The sequence below is a fragment of the Strix aluco genome, chromosome 8 (genome assembly GCF_031877795.1).
Source record: "Strix aluco isolate bStrAlu1 chromosome 8, bStrAlu1.hap1, whole genome shotgun sequence".
Classification (NCBI taxonomy): domain Eukaryota; kingdom Metazoa; phylum Chordata; class Aves; order Strigiformes; family Strigidae; genus Strix; species Strix aluco.
In genome coordinates this window covers 25,744,479-25,758,009 of record NC_133938.1, presented here as the reverse complement: position 1 = coordinate 25,758,009, position 13,531 = coordinate 25,744,479, and the positions used below count along the sequence as shown (strand labels likewise).

The 13,531-nt window shown below is 34.1% G+C and overlaps 1 protein-coding gene across 3 annotated transcripts in view; it reads right to left on the bottom strand.

Annotated features, from left to right (window-relative positions):
* The window catches only part of DENND1B (DENN domain containing 1B), a 170,715-nt gene that overhangs the window by 22,034 nt on the left and 135,150 nt on the right, over positions 1 to 13,531 (bottom strand). For all 3 annotated transcript variants that reach the window (XM_074832741.1, XM_074832742.1, XM_074832743.1), the window contains 5 exons: positions 10,492 to 10,582; positions 6,632 to 6,672; positions 5,759 to 5,827; positions 3,287 to 3,343; positions 2,374 to 2,484 (listed from right to left, as the gene is read on the bottom strand). In XM_074832741.1, the coding sequence (XP_074688842.1) occupies positions 2,374 to 2,484; positions 3,287 to 3,343; positions 5,759 to 5,827; positions 6,632 to 6,672; positions 10,492 to 10,582 (369 nt within the window). The remainder of the gene's footprint in view (positions 1 to 2,373; positions 2,485 to 3,286; positions 3,344 to 5,758; positions 5,828 to 6,631; positions 6,673 to 10,491; positions 10,583 to 13,531) is intronic.

The following is a 13,531-nucleotide window of genomic DNA, read 5'->3' as shown; positions in this document are numbered from 1 at the left end:
AGTGCATAAACTGCACTTTAGCACGATCCTTATACTGCTATAGACACTCATGGGCACCGTTTTAGAAATCTGGGTGGAGAGGTTCATTTGCAGGGTAAAGAGTTACAGAAAAAAGGATTAAACCTGACAACAATAGCAATCTGTGAAATTCACTTTTTTTTAAATGGCAGATTCAGTACTAGATCAAACACAGTCTCTCTCATACACATGCACTTGTGAATACAAATATATATTTTTATTTGGATGTAAAGTTTAAAATAAGCACTTATGAATAAAGAACTTGCATTTATGTTATCTGATTCAAATACCAAGAACAAAAATTAAAACAGCAGTAACAACAGCAGACTATTATTTTTTTAGAAATATTTTGGTTTGTTTGCTTTTGGGGAGGAGGAAAAAGTGGGAATAGTGTGAGTGAGAGGTGAAAGGAACTGTGCGAGAGCAGAGTTCCTGGGGAGCAATCACCATTTGCTCCTTCCTGCCCATTGGGCTCATGTGACATTTGGGACGAGAGCTGGGGAGAAGACATGGGACCTTCAGATTGCAGCAGGGCAAAACTGCGGTGGTATTAGTTATAAGCTTTGCTAGCAAACAAACCCTATCTATGTACATGTACGTGCTGTGTGTATACACATACATAAACACACGTGTGTGTATATATGTAAACAAAACTATGGCTGGATATGCACTCCTCCTGCCTTGTTTTCAAAACTAAAAGATGACTGGTAGAAACAGCAACAATGATATTGAAGGATTTAGCAAAATAGAGCTGTACAAAGACAAAAACATACAGAAGTTAAATTGTTCTGATCGAACACAGGCCTTCAAAAGAATTGTCTAATTGTACTAAGGTAAATTATACTCCTTTGTATCTCTAGACTCCTGTACGTAACAGTAGGTAACACTACCATATCAGTAAATTACTGCGCATTTCTTTAATAAAAGCAGCCTGTAAAAATTCACTGACTACAAGGGTACATCTGTGTTATGTATTTACACAGATACATACAATTGTAGGCTCATCTACACTAGTCTGTGAATGTTGGCTTATAATGCATTAAAAGCTTTTTAGTACTTTGCATTATCAAATTATTTGGGGTGGGAAGCTGCTACATATTAAAATGACAGTTATCTATTAGAAACAAATATTTTAAGAATTATTCATGTTATTAACATTAGAGCTCTATGTTCATACGTTTAGAATTGTAGATCTTTTCTTCTGATAACTCAGTGAGGAAAATCTACTGTACACAAGTTCCTGAAAGAATGCAGGCACCATAGCTGCCTGTATATAAAAATATACCGAGGGCACATAGTTTAAAACTTTATCACTGGCTTTAAGAGATCATGAAAACATGTTCAAAGTAAAACCTGCCTAAATAATTAAAGCAGAAAGTCTTTGTATTATTTATAACCCTACTAAAAATAACGACAATACTAATGCACAATTTCAACATCATTTAGCAATAATCTGCATCAGTTTTATGTTAAATTTCACAAACTTTTTATTTATATGGATAAAAACCAATTCAAAATCAGGCAATTCAGGTTTTTATCACTGCAATACTTAAAGTAAAAAACCAAGAGTTGTTAGATTAGCTGGACTGAATTTCTATACTCAATTCTCATATGAGGAAGATATATGCATTAATAATCCATATAAAAACATTCGTTACATGTATTTAAAATATGCAATATAATGAAAAAATATATACTCACACATTAAAATATATACATATACAGGTATTTATTCCCAGAAAAAGTGTTACAAGAACTATTTTATTGATACTGTTGAAATAAAACTGTCAAAATGAATGCAAAGACATTAAAACAGTTGCCAAAGTCGAGACACTACACCTGTTACTTCAAATCAAGACTAGAAAGGATTAGAGAACAAAAGGACAAGAGATTGGCACTGTATTAACTAGCTGACTTATTAATGAAATAATAAATCATAACTATCTGAGCAAAGATAAAGGCCATATGACTACCAAATCAATTTACTAGAAACACAAAATTAATGTGCCCCACTATAAGGAACTAAAAAAGATAGCTTAACACAGATCTGTGAATAGACCAGAATGTATTTGCTGTGAGAAACCTTTATCAAAAACAGTATTTAAGAATGAAATCTCAGATCCATACTTATAAATCTCCTGTTTTTTCCCCACTCAACAGTGATGAAATACAAAGAGCATTTTTCCTCCGTTCAAGCAGTACAGCAGTATTTCTATAAACATAGCCTTTTAATCACACAACCCAAACACACACACTAAAATAATCTTAAACAGATTCACTGATGCATTACTATAAGTGGCAAAAAAATCTTCCTCATATGTATGCAAGTAAGAACAGAAGTTTCAGGTGTCTTACCTGTGCCAGTCTTCTTTTTTCTGAGTTTGTTCTTTTCTCATAATGCAATGTGTAGACAGGAGCAGTCTGTACTGCACCAGCACTGCAAGTTCCATACTCTTCCTCACTCTCCTACGTAACAAAACAGATTTAAATTCCTTTATCTATAACCATTATCTGCAAACGTACCCTCCATATTATGCATGCAGAATGCATTCAAAATTATCTTGCCACAATCTATTACTGTCATGAAAATACCATCTGTAGGAAGAAAATCAAATTTAGCTTTTCAAGAAGCTGAATTATCAACACTGTTATTTAAAAGTTGAATTGTTCAAATGTCTAGGAAATATTTTTGAAAGTTTTCTTAAAATAGCATATAATATATCTAAAATCCGGTTCCTTCTCTCTACAGAAAAATCTTATGTGGAAACAAAATTTTCAATGGGAAAAGCAGCTGCAAAATGCCTAAAACATCTTTTCTGATATTTTGGCAATGTTGCTTTTGCAAAATGAAACTATTCCTTCATTTTTAAACATTGCCATTCTTCACATATCTTTAAGAAACCAAAACTACACCTTCTGAAATACACTGTACTGCAAGAGTCTCCCATCTCAAATTCTCAGCTTGAAGCAAAGGCTTCGATTGTGATATCAAAGCAATCAACTTTATGAATACATACATCCTGTTAATGTATCTTTGAAGACCTCTGTTGTTCTATGATAAAATATGCAAACAATAAAGAGATTATTCAGTGGATGCATAGAATGACAGATAGTTGCCAGAGGGCTCGTTATGAAAAATGTATTGTTGAACAAAGGGCTAAGCATATTTCAAAAGTCATTAAAAACACAAATCTCATGTGATTTGTAAAGTATAGGCTTCAAACTGATACAGGAAGCAATGTAAGAAAGTAAAAAGTGTACTACGTACCTTGTGTTTTAACTTACTCTTCACTTCTTTTATTCCTTGCCTTGCCTGATTTTTTGCCTGGAAAAATAAAAGGACTTAAGCAGCTCTGCAAGACACTGGCTGTAGTCATGGAACATGCTTTATGATGCCATACTTATTTCACCTTTTTTTTAAACACCTGGTGATATAAAGAAGGGCAATAACCTTTACCGCAGTTTTCATACATGCACTGTCAGTATATCTTATATATTCATGCTTTGTCTGTATATTTAAGGATTTTTTTCAGTACATGCATGCCAATGCTGTGAAAACATACATACTCAAAAATTCTCCAATATTACTAAGGACAGGCTAAAAATGGTTCTGTACATCACTCCTTTACTTGAAATGGTCCTTTAAATTTGAAAGGGTATTTTAGCAGTAAGGCATGTTGGAAAAATGTTAAGATTTTCAAGATGACTGTTACAGTGTTCCAGTCTGGCAACTTGCAGGGCAACATCAATCTTAAGAGAAATGAAGTGATTTCATATGCAGATGGAGATTTTGCCCAGTGTTGCTGAACAGCATAGTGCTGCTATTTAGGGGAGAATTCTGTATGTATTAAAATAGGCAGCCAAGGATCACTGTTGCATAGAAAACAGCCAAGAATGTTCTTCAACAGAGAAATGAATTATCAATACAGAATACCATGTACTTATGTTAAGAAACATTTTTAAATGGGGGGGGAGGGGTAGAAAAAAAGAAAAGGCGAGGGGAATGACACCAAAAACCCTAACAGAAGAAAACTTATCTTTCTTAGATGAATATGGGAAAAAAATACAAAAGTTTTCAAGATTGTCTTGAAAACAGGACTTTAAAAAGATATATTTAAGGGCATCAGTATGTGGAAACCACCTATTTTTCTATAGTTTTCTACACATGGAAATTCAGAAAAAGAAAATCAAGAGGTCAGAGAGTCTTTTTTGATCCTTAAATCATACATCTATAAGCTCAATAACAGCACAATGGGGTGCCATGTAGCAGATGCTAACCTGAGAGCCTCTTTAAACTTTCCAGATCATGCTCACACCATTTGGATGAATTTTGGAGTGCTTTGTTCTAACTCTGAAGGATGGTACCAAGCATATTACTCAAGGCTACCAATCAGTTATCAAGCAATCAAGAAATGCATATTTCATTTCTCTAGTAGGCTCCATAAAGGGCATCAGCATAAGAAATTAAATGGGGTATAAGTACAAATATCTTCTACACACAGATCCTCACAAAATTTACTAGTGTTTCCTGGCATACACAGAAGTTCACTGTGAAGGACATAATTATCAAAATTGAAGGCTGGGAGAAGATCATGTAATCAGCAGTCTAAGCTAGTGCAAACTGAAGAATAATTTGCAGATAACCTGTTAATGAACCATTTCTTAAATCATAAATGAGTCCATGAATATGAAGTATATTTAATTTACTTACCTGTTCCTCTCCATGACTGCTGTGTTTTTGAACTGATGTAAAATTTAAAATTCTGTTTGAAAACTTTACTTAAAATACACTAGCTTAGACTGATGTACTGATTTATTCAGGACTACTTATGCATCCAACTAGTGAAAACATTTGGAAAAGCAAAAAGGAAGCCAAAAGTCTTTTCCCATACATTAAAAATGCAACCTTAAAACACTTCCCCCTTCATTTTACACTACTGCCATTTTTCTGTATTGAAAAATACCATATAATTTCACATGCTTTATTGGTTAGTCAGTCTTTGAAAACAAGATCTTTTAAGCCTTAAAGTATAAGCATTAAATCCAGTTAAAAGTTAGTATTCTAGTATAGTCTTTAAAAGAACAGATGATAGAAAAGACTTGCTGCTCACATTACTGATGCTTTACCACATCTTTTCAGAAGTGCAGCACTTAGTGCCAAAGTGAAATTGCATCTCTGTAAGCCAGGACTCCATTTGTCCAGCACAAAATGTATCTCTTCTGAATACAGATCTCTACATCATGTTAACACTATACACTATGCAACTATATAACACTAGATTTATATTACATATAAACGTAACATTTACAAAATGTTTTCCACGCACGTTAACTTTGCAATGCCTGTGTTGTGTTACTGGACCCTAGTGTAAATGACAATTTCTATTTTCAAAGTCCCTATTTTAATCATGTCACCAGGTTAGGAAGAGTTTACAGCTATGTATCAAATACCTAAGTGATATTTAAATAAGCTTCTAGTATGTATTATGATTGAAACAAAAACAGTACACTGATGCTTTGAAAATGTCTATTGTTATGTACAAGCTATCTGGAAGACTCTAAATAATTCTAAATCCTAGTGCTATATGAGAAAACAAATGAAGCTAAAAACTTTCTACAGGCTGAAGTGTTTTTCTGCAGTACATTTATAAAATGCTTAGGTCCTTAAGTATTCAGGAAGAATGAGAGTTTGTAGGAAGTTGCTGTGTTTTTATGTATTATTCAAAATAGATGATCTTACAAATTTATATGCTGTTTTCACAGCCGGAGTGGCTTTGGTCATTGCTGTGTTGATCAGTGCGCTGCCTTTCTGCAATATACAAAAAAATGTATTTTAGCAACATTTTAACACAAGTCAAACCTTAAGACAACAGCAAGGAAAAATAAAGTGTGCTGTAAAGAAATAACAAGCTTTGTTTTAAATCGGTAAGAATAACACAGCTGTGTTTCCTCCCCAACCTGCTGTCTGCAGCTACACAAGGGTTACAGTACATCATTATCATAGCTGACACATTTATCAATGCATTCTAACAGAATGATGTATTTTCAGTCTTCATTCATTGTTACCATTTCAAAATCAATTCAGAAGTCATGGCTATTTTTCATGTGTTCCTATCATTTTTATTACACAACTTAAAAATACTCTGACCTGACAGAAAGAACTCTCTCATTTAATCACACAAGGATTCTCTTAATCTAAATAATATATTTTACTAATCCTGCAGAATAACAAGGCTATACTAAGGGTCTTTTGCTAGTCAAACTGCACAATCCATATTAACAAAATTGCTATTTACTGGAAGTGATAAACTTTGTATCAAATTGTACTGTCACACCTAATTCACAGTTATGGAATGTAACATGATACAGAAAGCAGTGAAATTTGTGACTATACAGACAGAAGAACCTTGTGTGTTTTGGCATTTGTTTTGTGTATGGGACTTTTTCTTAAATTTTCAAGAAAAAGCCCACAACATTATTGCATATAACATAGACATGTTATCTATTATAGAATGTACTTGCAAATAAACTTTTACCATTACATATATGTAAGGAAAAGGACAAAGATTTAAAGAACAGGATGGTCACTATAATTACTTAACCAAGTTTATACCTTCACTGTATGCATCCACTGCTGATAAGATCTTGAATTTCCTGAAATAGAAACGTAACACAATCAAACATACATTCAACCTTTCAAATGTTTCACCTCTCCTCACAATCTGCATAAAAAATTCCCTTAGAGGATTATTCATTCATTCATTTCATTCTTCCCAGATAGACAAGGAATGTAAAGATAAGAATACGTGCACACTAAGAAAAAAGCCTAGGTATCTCTTATTTCACTGTTTCTATTTAGTTTGTAAAAGTGTATCTTTTCACCACACAGAGTTTTTAATTCTGATTGAGGTAAAAGAGAAATTAAAACTTCAATAAGGTAACATACTGCTCAGAAGTCTAAAAACACCAGCTCAAAGGAAAGAATAATATATAATAAACTGCATTCAAGTATAATGATCCCACTGGACAAACTTTCAAGTACAACAATGACATGGACCGCAGATGGTACCATCTCAAGGAAAAAGAACAAAAGAAAAGTCTAAGGATTATGGCACAACAAGAGAAAAGTCTAAGTATTATGGCACAGCTATATACTCTTGTGCAGGAAAAATCCTTTTAAATTATTAACTGTATCTACTTTCTTTCACAAAAAAAAAAACCCTCTAAAAGGCAAGTGAGAGCTACTGGCTTCTGTAGGACTACTGCAGACTACTGTGCCACTAAACTGGCAATGAAGAACAGGGTTAAATTCTACTGAGCACTTGATGAAGAAAGGACCATATTGATATATCCTTGACATTGCAGAATTTTAACAGGGATTCTCAAAACTTCTTAAGCCTTGCAGTAATCAATTAACTAAGGCCTGGGTGGAATTATTGCATTGGCTAGTGGAAAGCCAAAACATTCTCCTAGAACATGGCTGAGAACTAACTGCATCATTGTAAGAGGTATTCCCAAGTTTCTCAATGAGGTGAAAAAACTGAGCTGTTTATATCCCTTTCAGGCACTTTCACCCCTTCCACTAAATTCTTTACAAGCCATTCTGAGACAGTCAAACTCTCAGGAATGATGCCACAAGTGAAAGTAATGCTTGCTTAGAAAGGAGAGAACCTGATGATCATTATGATCCTTATCTCCAGTAAGAATGTCAAAGAGCAACCTTAAAGCAAAAATTACTCATTTTTTACTTCTTCGATCTGGCTCCCTGGAACCACCAGAGAAGGTAGCATGCAAATAACATGTAATAAGATGAAATTTAACCACTGCTAGTGTGTTAATGAACTTTAATAAAGCGTAAGTACTTTCTTTAACATGACATTTCATAACTTCAAATTCCTATCAACAATATTCATATATCATCTGGCTTGTGTCCTTCACAGCGACTCTTTCCACATCTGATCTTTCTCTCTGTCACAGTCTATGACTTAAGCAATTATTAGAGGCAGTAAATGAGATGACAGAAAATCACCAAGAAGTTTAACTGTCTTCTAGTTGTGTAGAGAGACTTCAGGGAAGGCAATAAAGAAAACAGATAAATACTCATCTACAGAAAAGGCCACGTTAACACTGCATACCCTCAGCTAGCGTTGAACCTCCTGAAACTCTAGCAAGAAAATGCTGACTCCTTAAAATAAATTATTATTAAAAGAGAGGTTCAAAGGTTTTCACTTTTTCAGTTTTCCTTATACTACCACCATTGATATTAGACCAACTCAAAAAAAATGACTGCTGTAGTAAAATTCATGTGATTACAAATTACTTTAATGGATACATTCTACAAGAAATCCAAGTGCTAAGCCAATCAATCATCACTATATTCTTGTATTGAAAGTTACATAAAACTCTTGAGAACTAATACTTCCGCAGACTAATACATGTAACAGAAAATAAATTTTTTAATATAAAGTGCTAACTGTAATGAAGATGGCTGACAAATTTCTTTTCATATATAGTCACAGGAAAATAGATTTTGACCACTTTACTGGAAAAAAGAAAATAATGAAAAATAATGAAATTAAGTTTCATTCTCCAATTGCCACTTTTATTTTCTGTGATGTGTTTAGTTATGCTCACATATGCAGAAAAATGCAAATTAAAAAAGAGATTACTTAAAGAAACACTTTCCATTTGATTCAGTATTCTTTAAATTATACTCTCTATAGCTAAAACTATGTTCACCTGTCCTTTCAAGAGCTTGTAGCTCACACTAACTTTTTGTGACTTTTCTGAAGGCTGGATTTCACCCATTTTTTTAAAACCTTGGGCTTCCTGATAAATTTGAAGGGAGTTAACTCTGCAAAGAGATCATAGTTCTACCCCATTAGCGTCACAAAATGTCACCTTCAATTGCATACATATTGTTAGCCCTGCACTTCATAACGATAATGAGACAGCAGTTATGTAAATACTGAATATGTGCCCTAAGCAATTTGTCCACAGCCTGGCAATATACAGCTTGTCTGAGTTGAAAAGCATGCACGCAGTGCAATCTAACCGAGAACTGCTAGCGAAGCCGAGCATTCCCTCCTGAGCAGAGCCAGGTGAGATGTGGTTCACAGGCTGCCAGAGCGCAGCCAAGAAACAAGCTTTATCTAACTTCTACTGCAGTTTTATTGCAGCCTCCTGACCCCCTAACTGCAGTCAGCAAACGAACTCTGAATACCGACATCACCTATCTGAATAATGGATGCTCAATGACTAAAATCTGTTTACTGAGCAGCATAAGTTACCCTAAAAAGGCAGAAAAGAAGTAAATCTCTGTATAACTAACCACACTTTAATCAAGAAAAAAACGGCACAGATTATGTGCTAGATCACAGCACAAGACACAGAGGGCAGGAGAAGGCAGTGAAAATCTTGAACAAAACGATTTATGTACTCTTGAGTATAAAAAAGGTATTTTGCAGATGGTGAAGGTGGCTCTGCACTACTTGATGATTTCTCCCTGGGGGCCAAATCCTCCCCTCTACATATGCTCATTTAAGGGTAGTCTTGCAAAGGAAGACCATCTAAAGCTGCCATATACAACTTAGTGGATTTGCTCAAATCGCATAACCTCCATTTACTGAGGAAGCTTCCACACTACTTTCAAGATTGACCATAAAGTAGTATTTGTGCTGTGTCATGCATATTTTGACATAATATTTTGATAGCATCTATGGTACTTCAAATAACAATAGAGCTAAATGTTTAACAGGAAATCATTCGATAATCCTGTAATAATCAGGAATGGATTCAGCATGCAATCTTCTATATGGGTTGACTTTGTAAACTAGCTAATGTGAAAAGTGTTATAACAATTGTCAGTGAACATAACTGAGGGAAACAACACAAGGAATATATTTTGGTTTATGAAGAAGGTAAACTTCCATTATCCCTTCTCAGATGATATATAAATGTAAAAAATTTTTCTCTCTTTTTTAGAGTAACACATTTGCTGGAGAAAGCAAATTTCTCTAAAAATTTGGGAAGTCTCTCTGATTTCTGCACTGCAGAAACAATTAGATGTAAAAAAACCTTTAGAAGTGTTTACAGAAAACATAACTATCTAGAAAAAGTTCAGCAACATAAATTTCAAAATTATTTTTAAAATACAGTTTACACAGAATGTATCATACTATATAAATATGCAGTTAAAAATGTAAATAATATAGTGATATTTCATCATATACTGAAATCTAAGTATTATTTTACTGGATTAAACCAACATATCTTCATTTAATATACTGATATAACTAGATATATAATAGCATACATCCCAGCAGTGGTTTGTTAAAGGCTAAAATCCTTCCAAGAATGAATGGAAACAATGTACCAGTAACTAGATTAATGACTTCTAAAATTTACAGGACATCATCATGTTCAAAAGTTCCCAAAGAAGTGTCAATGAGTACATTCAAACTAATTCTGTACCTCCACAAAAGCCTCCTGCTGTGATTTCTTCTTCAAAAACATCAGAGAATCCTCTTCCTGCATTTAATTTTGATAGACGACCATCAATAAACTAAAAAAAAAAAAAAGTCACACTTTGTTGGCCCTTCTAGTTCTTTAGTGTTATAGTTTTAATTGTGTACATTATAATGGAATATGTGTGTTCAAGACAACCTATGGCTTAAGGATAATATACTGCTTTTAGATGGATTTTGCAAGAGCAGTTGCAACTATGAGCAGCAGAAATGTCTGAGTATTTAATACAGACCATGTAAATTATATTATGCAAAATCTACACATTTTTGTTCAGAAATATTTTAAATGGTTTTCAAGCTTTTCTTGCTTTTCTAATAGCATGAAAATATATTATTTCCTTACAAATGGTAGCTTTTCATTTGTAATCATAATCATATAAAGGTCACTGAGACATTCCCTGATGTTCTGCTGTGAAATCGTACATTTACTTCGCATCATTGACAAAACAACATAAATAAACCACTCTATTGTATCCCTTTCTGGGTATGCATCAATGGGTCCAAAGTAAAATTTGCTGTACACAAAAAATACCTGTAGAATAACCGGAAATATTTCACCACACCCAGTTTAAAGAAACAGGCTACAATGTCTACTTGAGGTCCATTAAAAGCGTATGTTTTCCACATGAAGAATGACTCTATAAGGAATGACTCTATATGAGGGAAAATTGTAGCAGAACTATCTAGTGAAACAGCAGAGGAAGGCTGTGGCTTGGCTTCAGAAATGGTGGTAGCAGCAGGTTGGATTTGACTGGCAGTGTGAAAGCTTCCTCAAAGGATGTTTCATTTAACAGTATGGGAATGTGACACAAAGTGTCAAGTCAAAGCGAGGCATAATGCCAAGGCAGGCCCCTAAGACCCTCTCTACCTGACCGAGCACAGTTCAGGGTTGACACCACTGTATTTTTAAGTTCTAACACATCTGCTTTGCCATTTTTGTGTCTTTTAACGACTTATTTAGGTGCATCTACAAATACATACTGCAACAGTTGTCCTTATGCAGAGGTTACAGCTGCCATCAGCACGGGGATTTGCAGCTACATATAAGTGCATATTACAAAGACTGAAATGGTCCAAATACATTAGAAAAAGTCAAAATAAGATAATGATTAAACCTCTCAGAAGGAATGAATACATTCTTTGCAAGAATTACTGTGCTTCAAAGGGCAACAAGCGCATTAAAGGTTTAAAATTCTTTCAAGAAGCAACCCCTCCCTTTTTGTTTTGAAAAGACTAACTCAAGTCTGAGAGATAAAGTGAGAAAGCATTTTTCCAATTATACACAGTTCATCTTCTAGCAAGAAATAGGAGTTATTCACTGGTACTAAACAGTACATAGGAATGAACCAAAATTAATTATTTGGCTATATCATATTTTACCACAGATTATCCAAACACTGTCAGTGACAATCTGATGCTTGTCAATGAATAGACTAGTGACGTGGAACAAATTACTTTCTCAGAGTACAAAAATTCCTGCAGCCAGAATAAGGCAAGCACGAAGATAACCATTTCTTTCTCTTTCCCTTTCTTGTCTGAATTTCTTCTTATTTTTTCGTTTTACTCCAAGTTGGCTTTTTTCCAATTAGGTTGGTTCATGGTCAGACCACTATGGGATCACTGGATTATTTCACAGTAAGAAAAAGAGATAAGAGCATCTTTAGCTACTGCTGTGGAAAAAAAACCTCACCCCCCCCTCCTATGCCCAGCCTTTGAACTGTAAGACATTATCTCTTTGGGGAAAGTTATGAATTCATTCCATACTATAAACTAACCTAAGATTTATGGACATACTCATCATTCGGTAAAATTCTATCAACAGAGGGCTGAGACACTGACTGAATTTTAGTTTTTAGATTACTCCAACTGAGTATTTAATGTAAATACTGACAAACAGAACTGTTAGCAAAAAGATATCGGACACATTATTCAAATGAAATTATAAGTGTTAGTAGTGGTAGTAGCAGTTATTACTTTTGAGTAATTTACTGTTAATGGTTGCACTTAAATTGCTACATGAAGAGAACAGCATGTGGAATTACACACACACTTTATGGTTTTCTTTTCCCACTTTCAAACCTGTACTCCCTCGAAAAAACTGGGCCTGTTATTTCAAGAAATGCATTCACTTTGAGATCCAGAGAGCCCTTGGTTGACTACTGCTTTACAAATAAAAACTAATAATTCCAGTGCTACTCTTGGATTTTAAGACAGAACACATAATCCTTAAATAATTTTGAATTCTAAAACCAAAATATATACCATATCCACTTCAGAAGATCTTGTTGCACTGGTGATAAAGGGGGGGAGGTGGTGGAAGAGAGATGATGTTTGTGACTAAACCAAATAATTTATTTAGGCAGGAGTTAAAGTTCCAAGTCAAATCACCCATTATTGAAACCAAATAGTTGCTAGAAGCAAAGAAGACATCATAAATGTAATTTCCACAGAATAACAGCTCTATAGCTTGCAAGAAGAGAGCTCAATTCATAATGCTGGTAAATGAAATTTGAAATTACTGATACTTTTCGGAGATTTTAGAGTCTTCAAGTCCTAATCCTGCATTCATTATTTATTTTCTATTGAGCACTTTCCACCATTTTAGGAACAAATCCCAATAAATGTTGCCGATTACATTACTTATACAACTAGATTATTTAACGAGACAGTCTAGCATTAGGCTTCATGCCAGTTCTAAGAATGATTTAGCGTTTTTCCTGGACACTCATCAGAACTATCTGACTTCTAAGATGCAACTATTATTTGCTTATCTTTGCAGCTTGAAATAAATATTAGCTACCTTCCATGTTACCCTAATTAAAGGGGAGCCTTTCTAAGGCTCAGAAAAAGCTAACAAATAGACAGCATACATAACAGAACAAATATCAAAGATGTGGGGGAAAAAACGTGAGAAAATAGGTAACATAAGTATATAGTCTAAGAAAACTAACATTTAATCTGAAGAAAAACAGTCACATACAGAATAT